At 38.7% G+C, this 23345-nt stretch overlaps 1 protein-coding gene across 3 annotated transcripts in view; it reads left to right on the top strand.

Annotated features, from left to right (window-relative positions):
* Positions 1-22776, top strand: part of MGARP (mitochondria localized glutamic acid rich protein) — a 35452-nt gene extending 12676 nt beyond the window's left edge. The window contains exons 5-7 of one of the 3 annotated variants that reach the window (XM_049815007.1): positions 9642-9800; positions 10513-10561; positions 13146-22776. In XM_049815007.1, coding sequence (XP_049670964.1) covers positions 9642-9800; positions 10513-10559 — 206 coding nt within the window. In that variant the 3' untranslated portion in view covers positions 10560-10561; positions 13146-22776. The other 2 variants (XM_049815005.1, XM_049815006.1) reach the window with 2 other exon arrangements.
* The last annotated feature ends 569 nt before the right edge of the window (positions 22777-23345 follow it).

Raw genomic sequence — 23345 nt, 5'->3', positions numbered from 1 at the left:
CAGAAGACAGGTGGAATCAGGGAGAGTATTCACATCATCTGACAAAACCTGTGCTTAATTACCAACTGTAATAAAGGTTTTCTGTTCTGAACCTCCTTTTAGAGGATTTTTTTTCTCTTCAATTATTGTGGTAGACTAAGTTAGCTAAATTAGGCTCTAGAAAGTTGAATTATGTGAATGTTATCCTACTGGGGAAGTATCCATGTCTGTGGACCTTCTGTTGGGTATTTCTGCTTCACATTTATCACTTTCTTTATCTGGCCCTTGGGCTGCTGCATTTCTCTTGCATCTCTGATTGCCATACACTGGCCACTAGTCTCTTCTCTCTTCCTTCTGTTTTTTCTTCATAAAACTGAGCTTGCAGATGAGTCGTCATAGCATAAGTAGAAATTCTCTGTAGGAAGAATGTGAACAATATTTAGAAAAGACTTCTTTAAAAGTTGTGAGCATCTGAAGATGAAAGTTGGTAAATGGAGAGACCGTTCAGTTTTGATCAGCTTAGCTGAAAAGAGAATTTTACAGCATGTACTGGGCTGGGGAGGAAGATTCCAGTAAAATGGAAAAAACCCTAGAACTTTCCAGCTAAGAGTGCAAACAAATAAGTGGGGGAGAACTACATAAAATAACTGTCTTCCTATTTGTCTGTTGTAGAACAAGGGGACAAGTAGCTTCTCAAAAAAAGATGAAAGCTGGTAAAAGGACATGAAGTGAATAATGCCTAAAGGATTGCCACTGTTAAGGAGAAAATGGACTTACTGCTTTTTACTAATACAATATTTATAGCTCATTGTCAAGACTTAAAAATAATCCTAAAATAACTTTATTTATTTAAATTGGAAAGCAAGAACTCACTTTGGTCAACACAAACTGTTAGCATTTACTTTACCTTTAAGTAGTATTACCTGTGTTATTTGAACATTTTCTGTAAATAAGGCTCGCAGAGGAATACTATTAGTGTCCTACTTCAGAGAAAATGGCAAAAGGGACTCCTTTCTGTTCTCCTGTGGTGGCAGTTTAAACCAGAATGGTAATGATGGGGATTTTTGTATTGATTTTTGGGCAGTGTTTCTCATGGCAGAGAGAAACATCCTTTTCTAAAATCAACATGCTGAGTTTTGGTTGCTCCTTTGAAAACAATGTAAGTGGGTAAAACTTGGTGCATTATTTTGTATGAAGAGTGCTAAAGAAAATGCCTAACTTTAATTAAAAGTTTTTTTATGACTTAAGAAGGATTTCATGCATCAGATTATTAGTGCATTTTCATACATGCTGTTTATGTTAACTTGAACTATTTTTTTCTCATGATCTGTTCCAGTCAGTGGCTAGATGTTTAAAACAACCAGCCAACCAACCCATGAACCACAATATGAATTGCTTCTCTTTGCTACAAATCCTTGTTACAGAATATAAAATGATATACTTGAAATGATATGAGGTATTATAAACTATTGTGGATTAATGTGGTATGCACTGTTATGCTTTTATTCTGACCATTACAGGCTCTCTGAATCTTTTTTTAATCATCCATTGTAGAATAAGCTCTCTTGAAGTGAGCCTTCTGGTCATTAGTATGAACTAATGAGGCTTTTCTTAGGAACTAGTGACCTACATTAGGCACAAACAACCTGTGAATGAAGTTGTTTCTTTTCTTGCTGTATGGAATGAGTAAATTTTTTTTTTTCCTTAAAAATGTGCTTCATAATGCCATGATTTAGGCTCTCAGCTGGACCTCATGGATTTTTATCTGGATTACTTATGGATGGCTTGCAAAAAGAAAAAGCTGTCATATTTTTATAGCGGCAGGATTATTAGAAATCCCAGCCTGCCTTTGTTCAGGCCTTGGGCTCTGAGCCTCTGGTTCAGGTTTAACTTACAGAATAGCTGAAATGCCGAAGGGAGACAACTAATGCCTGTGGGCTGTGGTGAGGTATGCTAGGTAGGAAAGGCTGAGGCTGCCTTCGTGCCATGTCCAAACAACAGCATGGTCAGGCCAGGGCAGTTCCGCAAACAATTTCTTAAGAGCAATGTGGGCTTCGGCAGTTGCCAGCCACTAGTTCCGTCCTGTGCGTTCAAGGAACTGATCGGACTGAAAAATTATCAGTGCTTTTCTAAATAATTGTTAGTTCCCTGATTTGATTTAGCACATAGAGCTAAGAGGGTTTTTTTTTTCCTCTCTGAAGTCCAAGTGCTGAATTTACGGTGTCTGAGAGAGGCATTGGTCTGTGGTTAACCATCCAGTAGGTTTCTTCCTTTTTAAGCCCAATGTTTGAGTGTTTAGTGGTTTTCCTTTTCGAAGAGGTGGATAACTTACTCTAGCTTGTTATAATCTTAAATGGTCACTGAATAAAATGGCGGTGAGCAGAGAGAGAGCATTTCAAGTAGTCCTGAGTGACGTTCCTGGTGCTTGGGGTGCTCCTGGTAGGGAATATCAGCCCTCTGTGCTGAGTTCCTTGTGTCTTCCCGGCCAATGAGACCTGAAGCAGTTGCTTACTTTACAGGAACATATGCACAGTTTCGCTTATTTTGTCCCAGGCTGACTCTGTGATTATTATTTCCCCCTTTTCTTATTACTGATGTGGCTGATGGTGGTTTGAGCCCCTGTAAGCAGAGGGAGGAGGTGCTGAACCCATGTCAGCTGTAGCTGGGGTGGCAGGTGGCTTCTGATGGAAGGAAGGAAGGGGACCTTAGCTGTCACCACCACCTCAGGATTTAGAACAAAAGCCATGGATGAACGAACTTCTTTTCCATTTGCTTTAAAGCTGATGGTGGAACCAAAATGTGTTAAGTTGATCTTAAAGGGAATCACAGTTTCATACTGCTACTGCTGTGTTCTCCCCTGGATTATATCTGAGGGAGGCAGGTACCCCCCGCTCTTGTGCTCTGTTTTGCAGTCTCTCTCAAATACGTTCTTGAATTACTTTTCAGTCATGGCAGAATCTGACTTTTAAAAAGTGAATTCTACTCCACTGTCAGTTTTCAATTAGCGGGACTTTAAAACTATGAAAAGGAATGGGGAATTTTTTGCTCTGCCTATCCTAACATTTCAGGGGACACCCTGAGACCCTCGATGGACCTTACTGAGGAGAAGCTTTATGTAAACAGAAGCATCACATTCTAGTATGAGTGGTTCTCTAAAAGACTGTAAATGAAATATTGTTTCTGTTTTCACAATTAAATTAGACTTTTTTTTTTTCCCGTTGGAATTAGTGTGTGACATTGGTTGTGTTATAGGCAGCTTGAAATCTCAAAGCCTTGTTTTGTACTCCAGCTTTGGTTCATGCGCTCCAGGCAGATTCCATTTGTATTATGCTGCCTAACTTGTATTATTTTAGCTTTATAAAGCCAAATTCTTCTGCAAAGAATATTTTTTTAAAGTAATTGAACCTGACGTTCTGCATTACAGATACCAGCCTCATCTTGACTGCTTAAAAAAAATAAAATTCATGATATGAAGGATACTGATTTAAGTGAAATGCTTCACTCAGAAAAGTGTATTTTTAAGTATCTTTAAAAATTGCAGGAAACCGGTGCCTGTTCAGATTTTTTTGTTGTTGTTTCTAACTGGAAATATCACTTTTAAAATGAATCAAAGGATTAGGATTAGAATCAAAATATGATGGTTTTAAGTATATTAGTAGAGAAATGCAAAACTGGGGGGAAAAATACAGGCTGTACTTCTGAGAAGGCTGTGGTTATCTTGTTATGGAACTTCCATCCTGGGGGGGGCTTGAAATCCCCACATCTCCCCAAGCAAGGAAAAAATTGAATGTAGCTTTCATTTTAAAATCTGGAGCAGCTATCTTCTCCATATGTATCGTAAATGAGGAAAACATACTTCCAAAGCCACTTAAAAATACAAGGTAAAAGCTTAAGGTCCAATAAGATTTAAAAATATTATATACAAGTTAGTTTAACTATGCTTACAGGCTATTTGTATCACTCATCTATAAATTGGTATCAACAGATATTAAAAATAATAATAAAGTTTCAAGACAAAAGCACTCTGAACAAGGAGAGTGTTTGCAGTAGTGCTGAGTTGCCTGGCCAAGGGTGGTGAAACTTTAGCTATGGGAATGAAATTCTGAATTCCAAGAGTGCCCCCATGCTTTTTTAAAAATTTGGACTTTTTCCTTCTTTTAATGCTGCTCTACGAGAGACAGCTTCCTCTATTTTTACATGTTAAGAGAAAGATGTATTGCTTTCACAAGGGAAGGTGCTTCACCTGCATGAGGAAAACAGTTCTTTCCTTTAATTTCTTTCTATATATAAAGTAAGTTTCATTTGTTTGTTTTCTTAACAATTAGTTGCAAACTAGCTGCTACTTCAGGGTAAGTGTGAAGACTTAATCCTCACATTAACATGATTGATTTGTTTGAAGGGCTGCTCTAAGCTTTAAAGCACTAAAGAAACCTGAGTGTTCTAACAAAGGGAAGGTACCTTGCTCCCAGAGAAGTCCAGGCTTGTTTAGATGGCAGAGCAGAACTTCTCACTCTCGACCTGTCTGCTTACTCTTCTTGGCTATGCTGACATGACTGTAGATGTGTAGAATAAGTAAAGAAGTCGCCTATTTGTTTCTTGTTCTCCTTAATCTCACATACCCTATTGCTTTCTTCAGGAACTGTGGTCAATGAAAGCTGACGTATGAAATAATACATACGTATTGGACAATTGGTAGTTTGCTCTATTAGCTTTCATGCATGGTTTGTGGTATGGAACACAGCTTGGAAAATCCAGCTTTATGAACACTGAATGCTAACGCCCTGTAGAACAATATATGCCCTGTAGAAATGCTATCAGAAACAGTATCTTCTACAAAAATTCTTGCAAGAACCAAGTTCTTGGCAGGTTTCAGATTCCACTTATCATCATCTGTGCCAACTCATTTCTCTCCATACCTCCCTCTCACCTCCTGCTTCAAGATCATCCTATAGCATATTGTTTCCCAGGTGGTAGGACATGACTGCCAGTGCGAGCTGGTTTAATTTCGGACTAGAACTTTGCATCCCAGACAAAAATCCAGGCTGATTCTGCATAAAAACTCCCCCAGGAAAGTTGGAAAGCTTGTTTTAAATGCTTGAAAGCTTTGGGGGAGGAGGCTATGCAAGCAGTAGGATCTGAGTTTGGAAAGTCAATCCACGTGCATGGGGTTTTGTGTTAGGTTTTTTGTTATTAGCAGGAGAAAGCCAATCAGTGTGTGTGTATGGTTTATTTTTTATTATTAGCTGGAGCAAACAGTCACACAGGGCATGCAAGTCCCCGCTTATCGTGCTTTCTCTGTTCTGCTGGGGGAATGCTGAGCTCAGTAATATTCAGACAATTCAATTGACCATCATGAGGATGCAGAAGCGCCCTGGATTTGGACTGTTTTCTGTTCTACTGTGAATGCACAGAAATTTAGCATTTTGTGCTCTCAGTGCTGCAACTGTAGCACTTGTAAAATATGTGTCCTTAAAGACTGCAGGAATAACTACTTTATACAGGAAGCAGCTTCCCCCCACCCTGAGATGATAGGGTTTCCTAAAAATTATATTTCTAGGTGGAACTAGATGTTGGATATTGTCCTAATAAGCTACAGGAGCTTCCTAATGTTGCTGCCTTATAAAAAAAAAAAACAAAAAACCAACCAAAAACGTAATTTCCTTTTGTCTGTAAAATCAATTTCCTTTTCTGTATTTACTCAAAACAGATGTGTTTTCATAACATAAATGGTTTGGTATTGTGCTTGATGCATATGTAATGTGCTGCTGGTGCTTGCCCAGTCATGTTCTGTTCCTGCATGTGCAATTTGGAAGGATGCATTTCTTCTCAAAAAGGTTTATCTCATAAAGCACAGGAGCTAAAGACCACTTGAGAGTACATACATATAGCTATCCTGGGCAGAAGCAGGCGATATTTTTGTTAGGGTTCAGTGTTACAGGTGAGCAATGGGTATTACAAAGATGTAGAGTTATGTACTCATGGTTGCGTAGTAGAAATATGTCGGGGGTCTAACTAGCCTGAGGATGTTTGTCCTCAAAATCCTCGGTATGTTAAAATCCCTTTGAATGCTTTCAGAACAGCTGTTGATGCAATATGCAAAGCCTAACCACTTGCCTACAGTTAGTAAACATGATTAGTTTGATTCCTCTGAGGCATGGAGATCTTTTATATTATCTTTTGTTGAAATCACAAGAAAGTTAAGCTTTTAATTCAGATCTGTCAGTGCAATAGTATATACAAATGCCTAGCAAAATTGAAGAAAACTGTAGCCACTGGTACTGGGACTTACCTACTTATCCTAGGGCATAAGAAAAATAAATATAAATTTTTCAGGAAAAAATGGCTAATATTATACACAAAGGCTGAGATTTTGCTGCCAGTATAATACCTTGTATGAAACAATGAAGTATATAGCTTCTGTAGAGTAACATAACCTACTAAGATGGGAGGGGGGACACACATGGCACACCAAACACTCAATGAAATGGTAAAATTATGAAATTATTTAACTCCAGTGCTGTTGATGAAGGATGTGGGGGTTTCTTCCCCCACTACAGAATTCAGAAAAAAACCAACCAACCCCACTTCTGTGACTATAAGAAGAAACTAAAAAAAATCAAGAACATTCCCAATTTTGGCAGATTTTAAATTGTATGGGTCAAGGTGAATCATCATTTGACTGAGATGAATTGACTGGAACAACTGCAAGTGGGTGTTTTGTTAAAGATGTTAAGGACCTGAAGCAGTATTGTGTAATATTGTTAATAAACCAGCTGGGCATTCAGCGGAAAACATAATATGAACAGCACTTACCCTGTGTCTTCATTGCAGAGAAGCAGTTGCACAATGCAGATTAATTTTGTTCAGTTAAAGCCTGTAGAAATTGTAAGAAAACTGGCATAAATGGACAACAATGGGTCACAGTTGTTGCTGCACAAGGAAATATGGGGACTTCAGAATTTCAAACTGGTCATCATTCAGAAAACGACACGGAACCAGTTAAGAAGCTGTAATTCCTCTACAACTCTATTTTGAAAAAATAAAGAAGCTTAAATATTTTAGTGTTTGAACTAACAAAAGTTAGAAGCAATTTCAATTACATCTATGAATTGCTGTAGAGTTTCATGACAGACTTATTAACAACTTTGCAATAATTCAACAGACAGAAAAGTAAAATCCTTCTTCTAAGGATTATGGAAAATGAGTCATCATTGTACCAGTCATAGATTAAAATCCCTTTTATGAAATAGGGTGTTACTGCAGGATTTTACATGGAACAACTGTGAGAGATTAAGCTGGACTGAAAAAATATGAAATGCATTCAGATTTTTAAAAAGCGGGGCGGGGGGAATAGTAAATTTAACATCCAGGGAAACAAAAAGGAGAAGTTCCTAAACTTTGTAATGCTTTGTGCTACCAGCTAATCGGTAGGAGAGGATGCGAGGGACTTGGGCAGTATGCCTGATGCTCCCTGAAGAGAAGGAGCCATGTGGCAGTCCCCATTCTGAAAGAGGTGGGGAACTCGTTCTCAGCTTGCCAGGTCATCATTCATCTGCTCTTGCCCTGGGATCACAGCAATTCCCTGGGACAGAGAAGAACACGCTGACCCTCCTGAGTGGGGTACAGAGCGTTTGTTCCAAGACCGAGCCGTGTACAAACCACCAGAAAATACACTGAGATTTGTTTTGGTACGTCAGATTAATGCTCAAAATAGCCTTCGTGGTTGTAGATTGGTTCTTATTTTCATGGTGCTCAAAGCACCAAAAGACGCTTAGATAGCTTGCTCTAGTTGCAATAGGCCAAAGAAATGCTGCCAGAATGATCTTCATAGGCCAGTCTGAATCTTTGCTGGAGATAACGTCTTAAGGCACGTATAATGATCTGGTGCAAGCTGCCGTGTCTGGTGCTGCCGTGAGCAAGTGCGCTTGGACCACCAGCTACGGCCAGCTTTCTCCTCTCAAAAAGAGGACTTCAGCTGTGGCACCAGGAAGGTCAAGGAATGGGTGTGAATGCTACTTGAGTAAAAGTACCAGGTGGAGTTTTCTGCAGTAACCAAGGACAATTACACATACGTACAGATGTCGGTTTTCAAAAAGGCAATGCCTGTCACAACAAGGCCCTTTGTATTTTAGGGAGTGACAGCTACTCTGCAGAGACCTGGATGGACACATTGGGAGGAATCCATATTTTGTTGCAGTAGCCTGCCTTTCTGATAGCCATAAAGAATACTTCAGACCAGAGACAAATCGTTCAGCACAAGTAGTGCAAGTGTTAACGTTTGTTTTCAAGGCAGGTATTCCTGTAGGTGACAAATAAGCATGATTCCCATTCAAAGGAAATAAGGTTTTATTAAAAAGCAGGAGAGTCCATGTTGTTCCCTCTACTTGCTTACTGATCTACTCGTCAGTGCAAAATAAAGGAAAACACTGAAACATCACAAGAAATAAACAAAAATTAGCCAGATGAAATACTATAAGCCAGAGAGCAAGTTTTTGGTAATATAAACTGAATGTTTGATGTTACAAACTCAAACCCAGCAGCTTGTTACCATAGCAAATATATTGCATTACATCAAGTGATGCTAGTTATAAAATATCTGATGTTCTGAATTTCAAATGTACTCTTTTTATTGCATGCCTGTTCCCTCTAAAGACAAAGGTAGCAATTCCTGAATTTTTTTCCTTGTTGCTTCTTCAAAATTCGGTCAGTATTCTGCAAAACAAAGTGAAATAGTTGATGTTCAGAACATGCTGTATTTAAATAGCTGCAAGCTGATGTTTGGAAAAAGGCGTGGGATGCTAGCTCTGCAAAACTCCTATTTGCTGCATTTATTGAACTTCTAATGGAGCTGTTTAGATAGCTGTATTTAATGTACATGTAGCTTAGTATAGGCCACAATTTGTAACAACAAAGTCCCTGCAAACCTTATCCTGCTGAGCAGTTAGGGTGTGTGATGATGGAGACCTCCAACAGTAAGGTTGGAAGAACATGGTAAGACAGAATTTACTCAAGTAAAATTTAACCTGTAACTGCTGGGTGATGTGTTCAGTCTCCCTGCAGAACTTGTCTGTATGTAGACACATGACCTATTACCAACTTTTATACAGACAGATTGCTTTATCCTTAAGGAGTATTTAAAAATGGCTAGTTGGCAATCATGCTATACTGGAATCACAGCCTGAACCTTCAGCCTGATGTTAGGATATTTCTACATTAAAACTACCCATGACATCTTTGCAAGGTTATGGGGAGTGTATGTGTAATGTCCTATGGTGTTGATCAGACTAGGATTATTTCCATGGAAGCTTTACCATTAGTATCTTACACATTGGTAATGGTTTGACAGAAATCAGAAAATAAAATGAGGGTATCTGCAAGAGAATATACATGTTAGAGAATACTGACCTTTGTCTAAAGACATGAAAATAGCTCATGTTTATTGTTTTCTGCTGCAGGGCTGGGAAAAGTCAGACTTCCCCTGGAATTCCACTTGCAAACTTTTATTTGCATGATAAAATGTAATCATCTGATAGATCCTGTTGTCTTCAGTTACTTCAAACATGTATGTTAGGCAGGTACTTTATGCTTTGTGAGCCTTGACTGCTCGCCCTCATTTAGGCTGGTGAATGGGAAGACAATTCTCTCTCTAATTTGATTCATAGAAACTGTGAGTGAAGTCTTGGATGTTGCAGCTTCTTCTGCCCACGAGGAAAACCTAGACAGTATCAAGGAAGGAGTAGCCTCAGCAGCTCAAGAGATTTCTGACAGATCCTCAAAGAGCCAGGACGTTGATGCTGAGGAGTCGGGGAAAACTTCAGAAGGTGCAAGAGTACAGCTGGGTCTGAAATGTTTGGTCTCTGAAAAGCACTAATGGCTGTTTGCACTGAACTAGCTGAAAGAGCATGCAGAACTCAAATGATGCAATGTGGCTGCTAGCGATGACTGTGTTTGGCATCATAGTGTTAGCAGAAAATTTAATTTTGAAATTACATGCCATGCAGTAGAAATAGGTATTGCTAAGTTGGATTGCGGGGGTCTTTTGAGCTCAGTGCCCTGCTAAGTGGCTAGATGTAAAGTTCATTAAGAACAAGAAATTCTCCCTTGTGCTGCATGGGATCTAACACACTTTTTTAACATCTGACTTAATTTAAGAAAATTCTATCTTTCAAATTATATTGCTGTAAAGAAAAATATAGAACATGATATTTATAAACCCTGCAGTGTTTCAATGCAGCTATAAACAATCTTATATTGCTATTGAAGTTGAATGTTATAACTGAATGCAAGAAAAATGTGTGTTAAAATCATCACTGCGGAGATTTTTAAAGGAATGTAAAAGTTTGGTCTCTCAAGTCTTTTGCAATTAGAATTAAAAAGCTAAAAGGAAAAACGTCTGTATACCTAATATGACTGTAAATTGTATCACTTTAGTCCAAAGGATCCTTTGGACTAAAGGAAACAACTTACTTGGCTATTTGTCATGAAATAAGTTGTTTCCAATGTTTCTCATTGGTGTTTTGTCTCCATTTTCAGTTTCTGTGGAGGAGAAGACACCTGAAGAAGTTGCTAAGGATCCCTAAAGGTACACGGTACAATTGCAGCATGTGGTTTCCCGCTCCTCACCTTTATGTTTTTCTCAGTTAGTGGCAATTGCAGCATGTGCTAAGTCTGCACATGCACTCTGATGGTGAATTTGTATTTCTGCTCCCAACAAGTGCGCTCCAAAAAAGAACTTAACTGAAGTATTTCTTATTGTTTGGGAATGACTGCTGGCATCTTTTACAGGCTAGGGAGCAAAACTTTTCTGTATCAGTTGTCACGGTGGGTATTTATTTATGGCTTTATCTTAGTCCCATGCAAACTGGATAAAGACCCAATAGTTGTAGCTTTCTTCTAGGCAAAAAGTGTTCTTTGGACATTGGTTTAAATTATATAGATATTGGACTTCTGGATTATTGCCCTATACAAGTGAACTCCTCTCTTGTTATCCTCAGTGTAAACATGGTGAAGTTGTAAGCTTCTGGACTGTTTGTGGGGTTTTTTTAAAAGACATTTTTTCACTCTTAGTTTGTGCTAATGAAAAATACTGAATATAATAGTCTTACTATTTTGCTAGTATCTTGCACAGTTGGCTTTACTACTTTATAGAATAAAATACTTTGTCCACAATATTCTTACTATTTTGCTATTCCCTGTGACTCCACTTTCCAAAATGGACTGCAAGATGGTGATAGAAACCCAAGGAAATAAAAAGTTTGGCTGAAATATGAACATGAATCTTGGTAGAAAAGATACTAACTAGAATAGAAACAACTGAAAGTTGAGCAAATAAACATCCCAGGTCAGGAATTCTCAAAATTATTTTTGCTGCTAGTTAACAATTCATACACTAATTTCTTGGAGCACCAATGCAAGAAGAGAATGAAACAGAGCAAAGGAAGTTATTTTTCATTGCATCCTCAAAATGTGTGTTCTATATACACAACCTTATTGTTATAATCTGAGTCCTTTGCAAATGCATGTTTGCTTATTCCATCATCCACTGCAATATAAAATAAGGTAATGCCTCTTATCATTTTGTGATAAAAGGTAAATACTGTTCTTAAACTGCATGGTCTTTTTCCATGTTGTTTTAGCATTCAAAACTAAGAAGAAAAAAAAAAGAAAGTAAAGCCAACACCACAATTATAAAGTAATTTACAAAATGCTAGTGTAAGTTATGTTCCTCTACCAGATAGAATTTTTGTGTTTTACTAGGAATAATGGTGTGAAGGGGAACAGATATTTAATGAATGGATGAGATGTGCAGATGAGTTGCAAAAGTGTGCCTCTCAAAGCTGTTATTTTTGCTCAGAGTGAAAGCTAAGGGCACCTGAGGATATCACATCAGAAAAATAAGTTACCAAGAAATTCTCTCCACTCCGAAACACGTAAATGCAGTGATACGGGGAAAGCAATAGAATTAGGAGTCTCTATTTTTCCCTGTAAACATCTCGCAATGCTAAAAATTTTTGCATTGTTATTCTAGATTTTGATTTAGACAACAAATACCAAATATATCCAGTTCAATTAATGAAGGCAGAGATAGTAACTTAAAGTTGTGGGAGTGGGAGGAAAGGCAAGCTGTAGGAAGCACCTCTGATGGAACAAATTGAAAATAGGTGAAAAATAGATCAATCTGCTACCAGAATACATGCCCACTGAATTCTGCTTAAACTGCTTTGGCTGTTTCTGACAAAAAAAAGTCTTTTTATGAATATAGCATTACAAGATTACAAAAAGTATCTCTTACTACCTTCCAATTCAATCTTGTTGGGGAAAAAAAAGAAAGCCATGTTTATAAAACACTTTACTACTTAGTGCTGGAAGATTGTGGCTGGATTGAAAGCCAGGCTGACTTTTTCCAATTTACAAGTCAAGAGTAACGATGCATTCCCAGTTAGGAAAAAACTAATTGGGTTTGTGTGTGTGTGTGTGTGTGTGTATGTTTTGATTGTGAGCACTTTGTGGGGAATTAAAAGAAAAAAAAAAAAAAAAAAAAAAGGAAACAATGTTGATGTGAGAATTAAATTAGCATCCAGTTCACTTTTTTAAAAAATACTAATTATTTGGTGAAGGGATAGAAGTAGTAGTAATGGATGAAATCCTCGGATGAAGCCTTGAATTGATGCTGAGAGCATGCCTGAGTAAGAATATACTATTGTTCCCCTCTCTTTTCAGAGTACAGCAGTTCTACTATGTGTGGCTGTTGGCCCTGAATTCACACTGCCATGAAGCTACTTGTATCAGTAATGTCAGCAAACACAATTGTTTTACCTCCTGCTTAAAGTTAAGCAAGTAACTGTTGCTAGAAGTAAGGCTTAGTGGTATGTGTCCAGCAAGCAGGGGAACTCATTTATACTTGAGCAACATGGCTGAAGGTGAGGGATTCCTTGAAATTGGGCTTTGTTGGTGGTAGCAGAGCAAGTTTTCACAAGCCATCAGATAAGCATGATTTACGCAGCAGTAGTGTTTATATGCTGTAATTCACTTAACTGATAACCTGCAGTCAAATTTACAGGGTGCTTTGAATGTTTGCAAAGAAAAAGACCCGATGAATCGAGTCTGTTGCTAAACATTGTTTATTGTTGCTTTCTCTAAACTAGGTTCTTTTTTCTTTTTCCCAGTAAGCAGTGCTGAAGGTTTTGAAAAGTTTAATGGAAATATTTGTGGCAATCAACCAGCTGATTCCTGTGTGAAACCTCATACTCTTCCTTGGAGACATAAAAGAAATTGTGCAGTTTGTCATACCACACACTGCTCATTAGGACCAGTATTCATTGCTGTAACAGACAATCTGATACGATTTAAGTTGGTCAGAGAAACACTTCTGTGATTAACACCTCTGCTTTAGAAAGTAGCATCCAGTAACAACTGTCAAAGCACCACCCAGTATGTAATAAATACATGTGCTAAGAGAACCAGTAGACTTAACTGAAACCATGTCAAGTGAACTTGTTTTAGGTCTTTGTTGTCTTGTTATGTACATTGATTTCTGACTTCTGATCCAAACTGTGGTGCATAATTATACCATTGTAACATTCCATGCTAGAATGTAAGTAAAAAGTTTTAACTAAGTTAAAATCTTATAAAAATTACTTGTTAGTATTTTTAAATTGGGTCACAGGGAAGATAACCTTGTTTGCTCCCAAGTTTGGATTTGCAATTGTAGGCATAGGACACTTGGATGTACAAGACCCAATTTTCCTTCTGCATAAACATTTTAGAAGCTACCCTTCCTTGCACAATAATATCCAGGAGTAAACATTTTTAAGGCTCCTGCTTTGAGAACAAAACCCATTTGCAAGCATTAGCAATAGGTACTTTATAGCATGAAAATCAAAATAACACTGGTTAAAGTTATCATCATTGAGGTGGTGGCTCCTACCAAACCTTATTCAGCTTGCTGTAGTCTTTCTGTGTTGTTCTGTCTTAGCAGTGGCATGCAGCGGTGGTGTAACAACACGGAGGTTTGAGAGAACGCTCTTGTGCAAATCACGAGCAATTTAGTTTATGGTAAAGCTCCTCTCAGAGTGCTTGCAGATGGCCAGCAAAATCCCCATGGAAGGCTATGCCACAGGTGTTCAAATGGACAAGGATTCTTAGGGACTAATAAAGAACAGAATAGCTAAATAATCTTGTCTTGTTAGTATTATCTTAATAATGAAAAAATCTATAATGAATAATGGGTTTGTATGACACTGTTCTCCTAACCCTCCATTGTGCTATGTGCATGTGCACAAGTGTGCACCTACTACAAAATTTTTACTGAGACCCATTACAGCCATCACAGAATGGCGATAATGCTAAACCAGGGCCAAATAAGATACATTATACACAATTTAAACAGAAAGTGTGAGTTTTAAGGTGTATCTGACTGCTTTATCTTCAAGCAGAACTTTGGAAAAATGTTGAAAGTAAATTACAGCATTATGATTTTCCTACCCATGGCACAAAGCAACACACACTCCTTCCCCCATCATAAAGCAAATCATAACAGTGTTCCAGCAAAAATATAGCCTATTGCTCCTGTACCAGCTTAGGAATAACTGGAATAATGCAGAGGCAAAATCAGGCTTCTGAGCTTCAAGAAGCCACACCACAGCCTTCTGCTTAAAGGATAAAGCCACTGTGATTAAAAGCAATTTTTGTAGACAAAGCTACTGGAATAAAAGTCTTAGACTGATGTTTTGTTGGATGAGAGTCTATCTTTATTTATCTGGTAAATTAAACATCCTGTGATGGATGCATACTCTTAAATGTTCTGTTTCTTCATTTTCACTAATTCCTAGAGAAAGAAGCTGTTTCTAGTTTCTGCAGCTGGCAGTAGGGTTTCTGAAATTGTAGGCTTTGCTGAATGTCCCTTTATCTCTGGAACTGCTCTGGTACATGGCAAAATATATTAGCCCTTGGGAACAGGTGCCTGAAGAATTGAAGCACAACCTATGGTGCCCTTTCCAAAGCTTTTCATCCTTCCAGTTTAAAAAAATGTAAGAGTCCCAGGATTGCCTGTATATATGCTTCGTGTCAGAGATCCTCTTTTTTTTTTTTTTCATCTTTTTTTAATTAAAAAAAGGCAATACTCTTGAAAGCCAAAGGAACTAGGAATATATATATATAAACTCTAGCTGTGATGATATGTAGCACAGGATGGTCTGCTTCAGCACTTGTTTGTCCCAGATTAACAACAGAGATATTTTGCAATTTGCAGAGGGCTGCTCTTCAAAATAAATAGCCAATAACTGCATGCAGAATGCCTTGTTGCTTAATCAGAAATTGTCTTACTGGTTTACGTGGTCCCTGGCCATCATTGATCACTTTTATCAGTCATGCTAGTATGACATCTAATTACCACATAGGTTAATATTTTTCTGTCCCTTACCTGCAGAAAAGTGAATTTTTGAGTTGCTACACAAAGGCTGTGATGAACCATAGAAAATGGTGAAAGGGCTCATTAAGGAGAACAGGACCAGAGCAGAAAGCAGAGCAGACATAGTGCAAGACTAAAGGAGATGGGGGAAAAGATTTGTTCTTGCCAATACACTTCAAAGCTCAGAGTAAAACTTAAGATTCCTAAATTTGTCCAAATTGCTCCTCTGCAGTCAGCGAGTGTCTGTGAAACCAGCTGGCAAAGTGTTTCACCTCCCTCTAGTGCTAGTTCACGTGAAAGATGACAGCCTGTGGCTGCTAGCAGCCAATTCACATAGCTGAAATGCTAGAGATAGATGAAGTCCATCTAACGGTTTCAATTTTATTCTTTGCCTATGCTTGCCAATATAGAATTTAAATGCTATTTTCATTTGCCTCTTAAAAACATAAAACAATTACTTAAAAAGATCATTCAATCTCCAAGTTGGTACTCAAAATTTGGAAAGTCTGAAAGTGAAATACTTTAACCAAGATTTCTTGTGCCTGCGTGGCAAGCTCTGATAATGTGATAAAATACTATTTTTTATGTTTTTCTGGAAACCCCCCCCCACCAAAACCACAAAATCCCAACACACCCAAACCAAACCAAGAAGTGAGGCTGTGCTTTTTTCCCACCTGTTGGTCTCTTTCCTTTTATTCTCCCTCATAAATTTTGAGCCAACTAGCCAACTCCAACTTCTGTCTTACTAGAGAGGTGGGAAGGGCACAAAATTCCTACCAGCTGAGTGATGTCTGAGGAGATCAGTAGCTTCTTTTGTTGTGTTTGCCAGCAGATGAGTGAATGCACGTATAGGATGCAGCTGAGTAGCACTTTGGTGGCTATAATCAGCTACTGCAGATGCTGTTTCCTCTCTGCTGGTAGTTAGGGGGTGAAAGACTGAGCCAGCAGTGCTGCAGGAGGAGAGTTTAGAGGGCACAGGCACATGGGGGGAGACACACAAGGACAGAAGGCATTCTGTGTGAAAGGACATAGGAGCTAGTGTCACTTGGTCTGCTACCCGTGGATTAGCTCATTTCCACGGAGTGCTGTCCCTGTTCCCCACGGACAATTCTGCTCTTAGGAAAGGTATTTCTTGGTTGTATGCTTTCCTCTTGCCCTGCTCACCTGCTGCAGAAGAGGGAAGGCATGCAGAATGATGGAAATAGAGTCCATCCCAGAGTGACGGGTATCAAATGTCATCGTGGGTAACTGGATTCTCCTGCATTCTTGTCTTTACTCCTTTATTTGGGATGCTGTGGAAGATGTTGCCTCTTCCAACTTTATTGGGATGGGAAGATGGGCTAAAACTGGAGGTTTCTGTGCTGGAGTTGTTCCTGCCATTTGCTTGAACTACAGGTAATTGAACAGGTTGTTGGAATGGCATGATTTGCTTAGTGGTTTAGCTATCTGCAAACGTTCTCCACGTCTTCTTCACATTTTACCAAACTCAGGTGATGGCTTTGGTAAGCTCTGAAAGGCTGTTTGCGATTGGTGTTCAACAGCTCTTGTATAACAAACAAATGGGAAGCTTCCATAGAATATAAGACTTCTTCATGTGGTCTGTTGATTATTTGTATCAGTTTCACGTGCGGATTCCATGTCTCTTAATTACCTAAAAATCTTGCTTCTGTAGTGATAAACACTTTTCCTTATTTTAAACTTTCATGACTTGATCATCTTTTGAAAGATGTATGTGTGAGCTCTGCCTGTGCCCTAGAAAAAGTGTTATACATTGCTATAGTTTCTGTGCTTCATTTCAGGAAGTTTGGCTGCCTGTAGTTTGTCTTCTCAGTTCAGCATTGACTGCAGTATGCAAACTAATTAAATTAAAGGGGAAAATACAGAGAGTAGGTGAAAGAGGAGAGACAGTAATATGTATCAAGATCATACTTCCTCTTTCCCTCTCTGTAATTAAATTAAATTACTGAGGACTGTGGAGATTCATTGATCACCTCCCCATAATGTGATTTCCACCCCCCCCCCTTCCCGGCTTCTTTCTTCCTTATAAGGCTGTCTTCTTTCTCAGTAGTTACTGGGAAGTGTCATTCTCCAGTGAGGGCTAATTGAGAATAATTAACCATTGGGCAACATGCACTCACATTATCCAGCAGAAGAGGGCACTAAATCAAAAGCAGTATGATTACTAAAACCTGGAACGGAGAAAGAATCCCCATCCCCAAAACCTGTAGCTGAACAATACAGGAGGAAATGAATAATGTATGCTTTTTTTCACTGGAGAAAATTGGCCTTTTTTTTTTTTTTAAAGTTTAATTGTGGTTTGGAGAAAATCCAAATCATACAGATCCTTTTCATTCCACTGTTGTAGTAAGTGACTGATTTCCAATGCAAAGTATTTGGTGCCGAGGCTGTGATAATACCAGAAGAGCCAAACCTAGAGTAACTGTTCAAGGCTTGACAGTTCTTGCCAATGGGAACACAATGAGGCTGGATGTGAATGTCTTTGTTTCCATTTAAATGATTAATGAAGTTCTATAAAATCAAAATCACTGCAGCCTTGCCCCTTTTCACTTATTACAAGTATCAGCAGTAGAAGGAGGTTACACGAAGTATTCAGTCCTGGTTATAAACAAAGAGAGAAGGACTTTGAAGTGTTTAAAGTTGTTACTTTATGAGAAAAACCTTAATGGCTTGATTTCCACCCCCTGCCCATTTGCTTTCAACATGTCTCTTCTCAGAATGTTGTCTTCTATACCAGTTCTGAGAGATCCTCATTCGGGCCCCGTCCACATGAAGACATTTATTAATTGCAGAGCTTGGATGTTCCTAAATGAAAAGTAGTTTCCAATGCTGAAATAATATGCTATGAAAGATAAATTTGTCTTTGAGGACAATTCTTTTTTTCATTTTTCTTTAAAGCAAAACAGTTGAAAACAAGACTAGATAGTCTGCCTAAGAAATTTCTTCTCACAAAACTCCACAGTTTCCAAAGGATTTTCCTGTATCAGAAGGGTCCTTTGTGAGCATTCTGTTTTCTGCTATGTCTAAATTAAGAAAATCAACATGCCACAGACATCTCATGTATTTTTTGAGTCAAAATTAGGTACTCTTTCATGCTTATTCTTAGATTCTTTTTTCTAAAATACTGCAAATGCTGTATTTTAAAGTATATCTAACATAGAGCAACAAACTGCTACAGACTTTCTTCCTTTATATCCATGCAATTCCTTCTTTCTTAAAAGCAACAGAAATTTACTCAAGGGTAAAATCCTGCCTGAAACAGGCTTGTTTCAGCATTGCGTTGCTCCCCTGCTTTAATCGCATAACTCCCACATGATTAGTGGTGTTGCAACCCTTGCAATGCTGAGGATCACAAGCTTCTTGTGCTTACCTACTTTACAACCAAAGTAGAATTGTAGTTTTAAAAAAAGGAGGGTCTGTGTTTTTTGGTCTGAGATTTTATTTTATTTTATTTTCTTCTAACTTGTATGCCATAAGGGGACATTATAAAGGAGATAGAATGAATTCAGAAAAGATTAGGATTAGACATGCAATTTAAAGGACCTTACTGTAAAATATAAGCTGCTTTAGTAGCCTACAGCATGAATAAAATCAAGGAGTAGATAGGAAGTTTAAGTAAGTTTGAGTTAAGCTGACACTAGACATGTGTCTTCATAGCACAGAAACTTTGAATTCGGGCGCAACAAGGAGTCTGAAACTTTGCCTTAAAGCTGTCAGATCTGGAATTCTTCACAGATGGAACCTTTATTTATCTGGTATTTCTTCTTGGCAATAGAAATAGGAGACTCATCAGATCTATAGACTTCAGATTAGGTCCCATATCCTTGCAAAAATAACTCCAAAAGCTGCTGAGCCTTGCTTGTGCATGCCAAGTTAACCTGATCGCCAGTCTGGGGCCAGGGAGGCCAGGCAGGAATGGCTACTGGAGAGGGGGGTGCTCCCGCCCCATAAAGTATGAATACCGATTACTTGCTTTCTAGGATTGACTGGCTGTTCGACCAGCACCTTGCAGTGGCAGGGATTTAGAGCACTGGTGCCATCCTCCACTACTTCTCTGTCATATTTTTGTACCTTTCGTACAAAGTATGACAGGACTTGGGGAAACATTTGTCAATTTGTCATATACAAAACAGATAATCAATGACCCTTTCTGGACTCAGCGTTTGCGGTGTTATTACCTGCAGTTGCCTTGGCCCGGTACTAAAAATCTGTTCCAGTTATCAGTAGTGTGTCAAAACAGCCTTCTCTGTTTTGGATCTGTCCAACTTGGTCCACTGCAAAAAAACCCCCACCATTGGCAGGATAGATGAGGAACTGGTCTCCTGACTTTTGTGTCTGCTCTGTGCTGGGGTACAGCAACTCAAGGATAGAATGCTGTCCAGACTACTTCTGCTTCTTACCATTTGGAGTGATATTTTTCCACCAGCAATAATCTTTGAGCTCTTGGCTGACAATGTAATACTTTTTTTTCCTATAAGGGCTTGGTAGGGTCTTAGACATCATCTTATATAAAAGCAAGACCATTCAAATGTTTCAGAGTTGTGCTAGTGAAGTGATCACTTTTGGGACAAGTGTGTACAACAAAACATCCATCCCAAACAACCCATCAGGAATTTCCTTCCTGCTGGCAGAGATGTGTAAAACAGCAGCCAGTAACATCCCTTGTAGCAGGCTGACAGTGAATATCCCAGAATCCAACTGTTAATTTCAGCAAGCATGGGGACTGGATTTTGGGTTCGGTTTCTACAGACTATCTTTATATTGGATAATTGTATGCTTAGAACTTCCTTGAAAATGCTGAGTTTATAGGTTTACAATTAAATGGTAACATGGACCAAGCAGGGCTTCCATTAGGACGCCTCTTAAGCGCTTCTAATGTGTGTGCCACAGCTTTATGTTTCCCATAGCTATATAGAAAGCAAGCTCTACTGTAATGCTTGCTTTACCACAGATTTGTGGTCTACGTAGAAGTTCTCTTGTCATCTTTATCTCTGCAATCCCAGCTGTATCCTCTGTGGTCCATGTGATCCCTTTGCTCCTGGCCCATCAGGCCTTCCTCATGTCTTCTAATCCCACAGTGCCACCAGTTTTCCCCTACATCTCCATATACCTCAAATGCCTTCTTTTTTAGTGGGGGAGAAAGCAAGTCAGCTAAGAAATAGCATTGCTGTAGCTGGTACACAGCTATATGCATATCAGTACATCAACTGGCTGCTGTGGGTCAGCATAAAAAAATAGCTGCTTTCTGGTGGGGACACATGCTGGTGTTGGTCTCGCCTGCTCTGATACTTGCATTCTTGAAACTTGTAGGAACTTATCTTTAAGATCTCTACCTTTTTATAAAATCGAGCTGAAATCGGCAAATTAATATCAAAAGGAAAGGAATGAGAGAGAGATGGATGGACAGAGAGAGCTAGGTCTCAAAGTATGTTTCCTTAGGCTAAAACATAGCTTAATTTAGTGATGTTGGAGCACTGCACGGTAAAAATGGGATGCTTTTCTATGACTCTATAAGCACAATATGGGGTCTATTAAAAGTTCATGTCAAAACAAAACAAAAAATCCCCCCAAAACCTCAAAACATTGACATTTTTATTTTAGAAACTATCAGTAGTTTTTACTGTTGCTCTATTTCTAGAGTTTTCAGAAAATAGTCTGTATATTCTGCAAGTCAATTCTAGGAAGGAAAAAACCCCTAATTACACCTGTAGAGTTACTGCTACTTCATTAATAATGATTTACAGAATGGACTGACTGACAGAAGGGTCGTGGGACCCTCACTCCCTTATTTCTTCTGGGTCATTTCTTGGTCATTTCTTCTGGGTCATACTTCTGAGTCTGAATCAGTGTAACTTTCCCCTTTCATCTGAACAACCAAAGGCAGTAGGCTCAGCATATAGAATTAGATAGGCTACAGTCTTTTGAGGACCAATGTTTAAAAAGCAACGTGGACCACAGCTTTCTATATGCAAAAGGGGCAGAGAAGCATCTGTTGAACTGCTGACCCCATGTTACCGCACAGCAGTATCGCAGCAATAGCAGTTTTGAATTGACTGCAGGTCTACATCATGAGTGGGTGAAAAGGGCTACTATTCTTTTTTGCTCTTCTTTTTTTTTTTTTTTTTTTTTTTTAATAGCTGCATCACTTATAATTTATCTAGTAATTCAGCTGAACTGATCCAAACCCCTTGCTGGCCCTGTTTTTTTTTATTTTGAGTTTAACATTTTTCAGCATAGCTTTCCAACTGGCTTAAGGTAAAGCAAAAAGAGCTGTTCTTCCTATGGAAAACTGTATTTCTCTTAAGAGTTAATCTAGTTTCTTTAAAAAAAACCCAAAACAGACAAAAAGAAGCAGCGCCAGAGAAAGAAATGAAGATGCCATTGTGATTATCTCAAACCAGTGCTGTTTTTCTCTGCAGAGAAGCACAGGTCTCTACACTCAGAGAGCACTTGTCATGACTCCCTCCCGGAAAAGTGCTGCTGAGCTTCCACTGAAAATGGCTGCACAGTTCAGCTTGTTGGAAGAAAAAGTGAGAAGTGGAAGTCACATAAATAAACTAGATTAAGGGATGCAGAAACATTGGTCCCATGGCATCCAAACAGACAGTGGAGAAAAACTGAATAAACAGAGGACTGTGTAGGCCACGTGGCAGAAAAATGACCATCAGCATTTACAGAAGGGACCGCTTCAAGTCTATCTTTAGAGCACCCTTAAGTGGTGGCCATGTGGCTGCCTCATGCCCAGTGACTCCATGAAGGAGCTACCAAGTTGTACAAAGCAGCTTTGGTTTACGTGGCTTTTGTTCAGCTGACAGTGGGCCTATGTTTTGCAAGAAGCTGTCCGCTCTGCTCTTTTTCTCTGTGAAAAGGATCACGGCAAGAGGTTTTCTTTTTTTTCTGAATTTTAACTTGGACCCATGGAAAGAAGAAGAAAAAACCCCAAACCCCACCACCCTAAAAGAGTGAGAATGTCAAGTCAGGTGTAATTAAGCAGTAAAGATGAAGCTGACAGCACTTAGGTCTGCCAGGCTGCAAAAGAATTGGTACTGAGGGCTAAAACTCCCACCCAGCTAGACTTATTTCCAGTCTATAACAAGGCAATTTTTGCCAGGGACCCTTTAATGTTTCCCTCCCAATATCCTACCCTTTTCTTGACTTGCTCTTTTCTTTCTTTTATTTTATATTGTCAGCTGCTATCTCTGACCTAAACCCAAAGCCTATGAAATGTGGACTTAGATCATCCACTGTCAATGAGATTTTAACTTTACACCTTTGTTGATACAATTTGCATGCTTGTATGTTAGAATATTAAAATAATTACATTTTCTAATATGCAAACACTGAACACTTCTATAATTTCTAGCAGCAACGTGGATGTCAGCTATATTATTAATAAATGATAATTTTTCCCCCATGTAGTCTGATGCTTCCTTTTAAAGATAAATAAAAGATCTAAAAGTGATATCTCTCATCTTTTAAAGAGCAGACTGACAACTGAAATTTCATACTGCTTAATGTTAAACTAGTAGCAAATTGTGTAATTAATGACATCCAAGTGTATACCTTATTAAATGTCTGGCAGGCTTAGCATATGGTAAGACCTCAATTTTGTTATGATGTGTGCCTTATTACAAAGTGACAGCTAAGTTTAAGTTTACACCTTGGTAGTGGCCACTGCTGGTAGCACCATCTATTATTAATATTGCCTGATACGTTGTTGGAAGGAAAGAATCTCCAATGTTTCCATACCTGAGGGCACAGGCCTGATACTTTTAGGGCTACCTTTCTTGTCAGGAAGATGTTTGTGCCATACCTGGGAAAAATAACTGCCCACGTTATATATCCTGGAAAACTGCTATTTGTATGTAACCTATAAAAGTCAGTCAGATTCTAGGGCCTAAAGGTCTCCGAAAGATCTTATTTCCTTAGAAAGGAAGCC

The sequence above is a fragment of the Accipiter gentilis genome, chromosome 12 (assembly GCF_929443795.1).
Source record: "Accipiter gentilis chromosome 12, bAccGen1.1, whole genome shotgun sequence".
Lineage (NCBI taxonomy): Eukaryota > Metazoa > Chordata > Aves > Accipitriformes > Accipitridae > Astur > Astur gentilis.
Note: the sequence above shows the minus strand (reverse complement) of the source record. Positions and strands in the feature narration are given on the sequence as shown.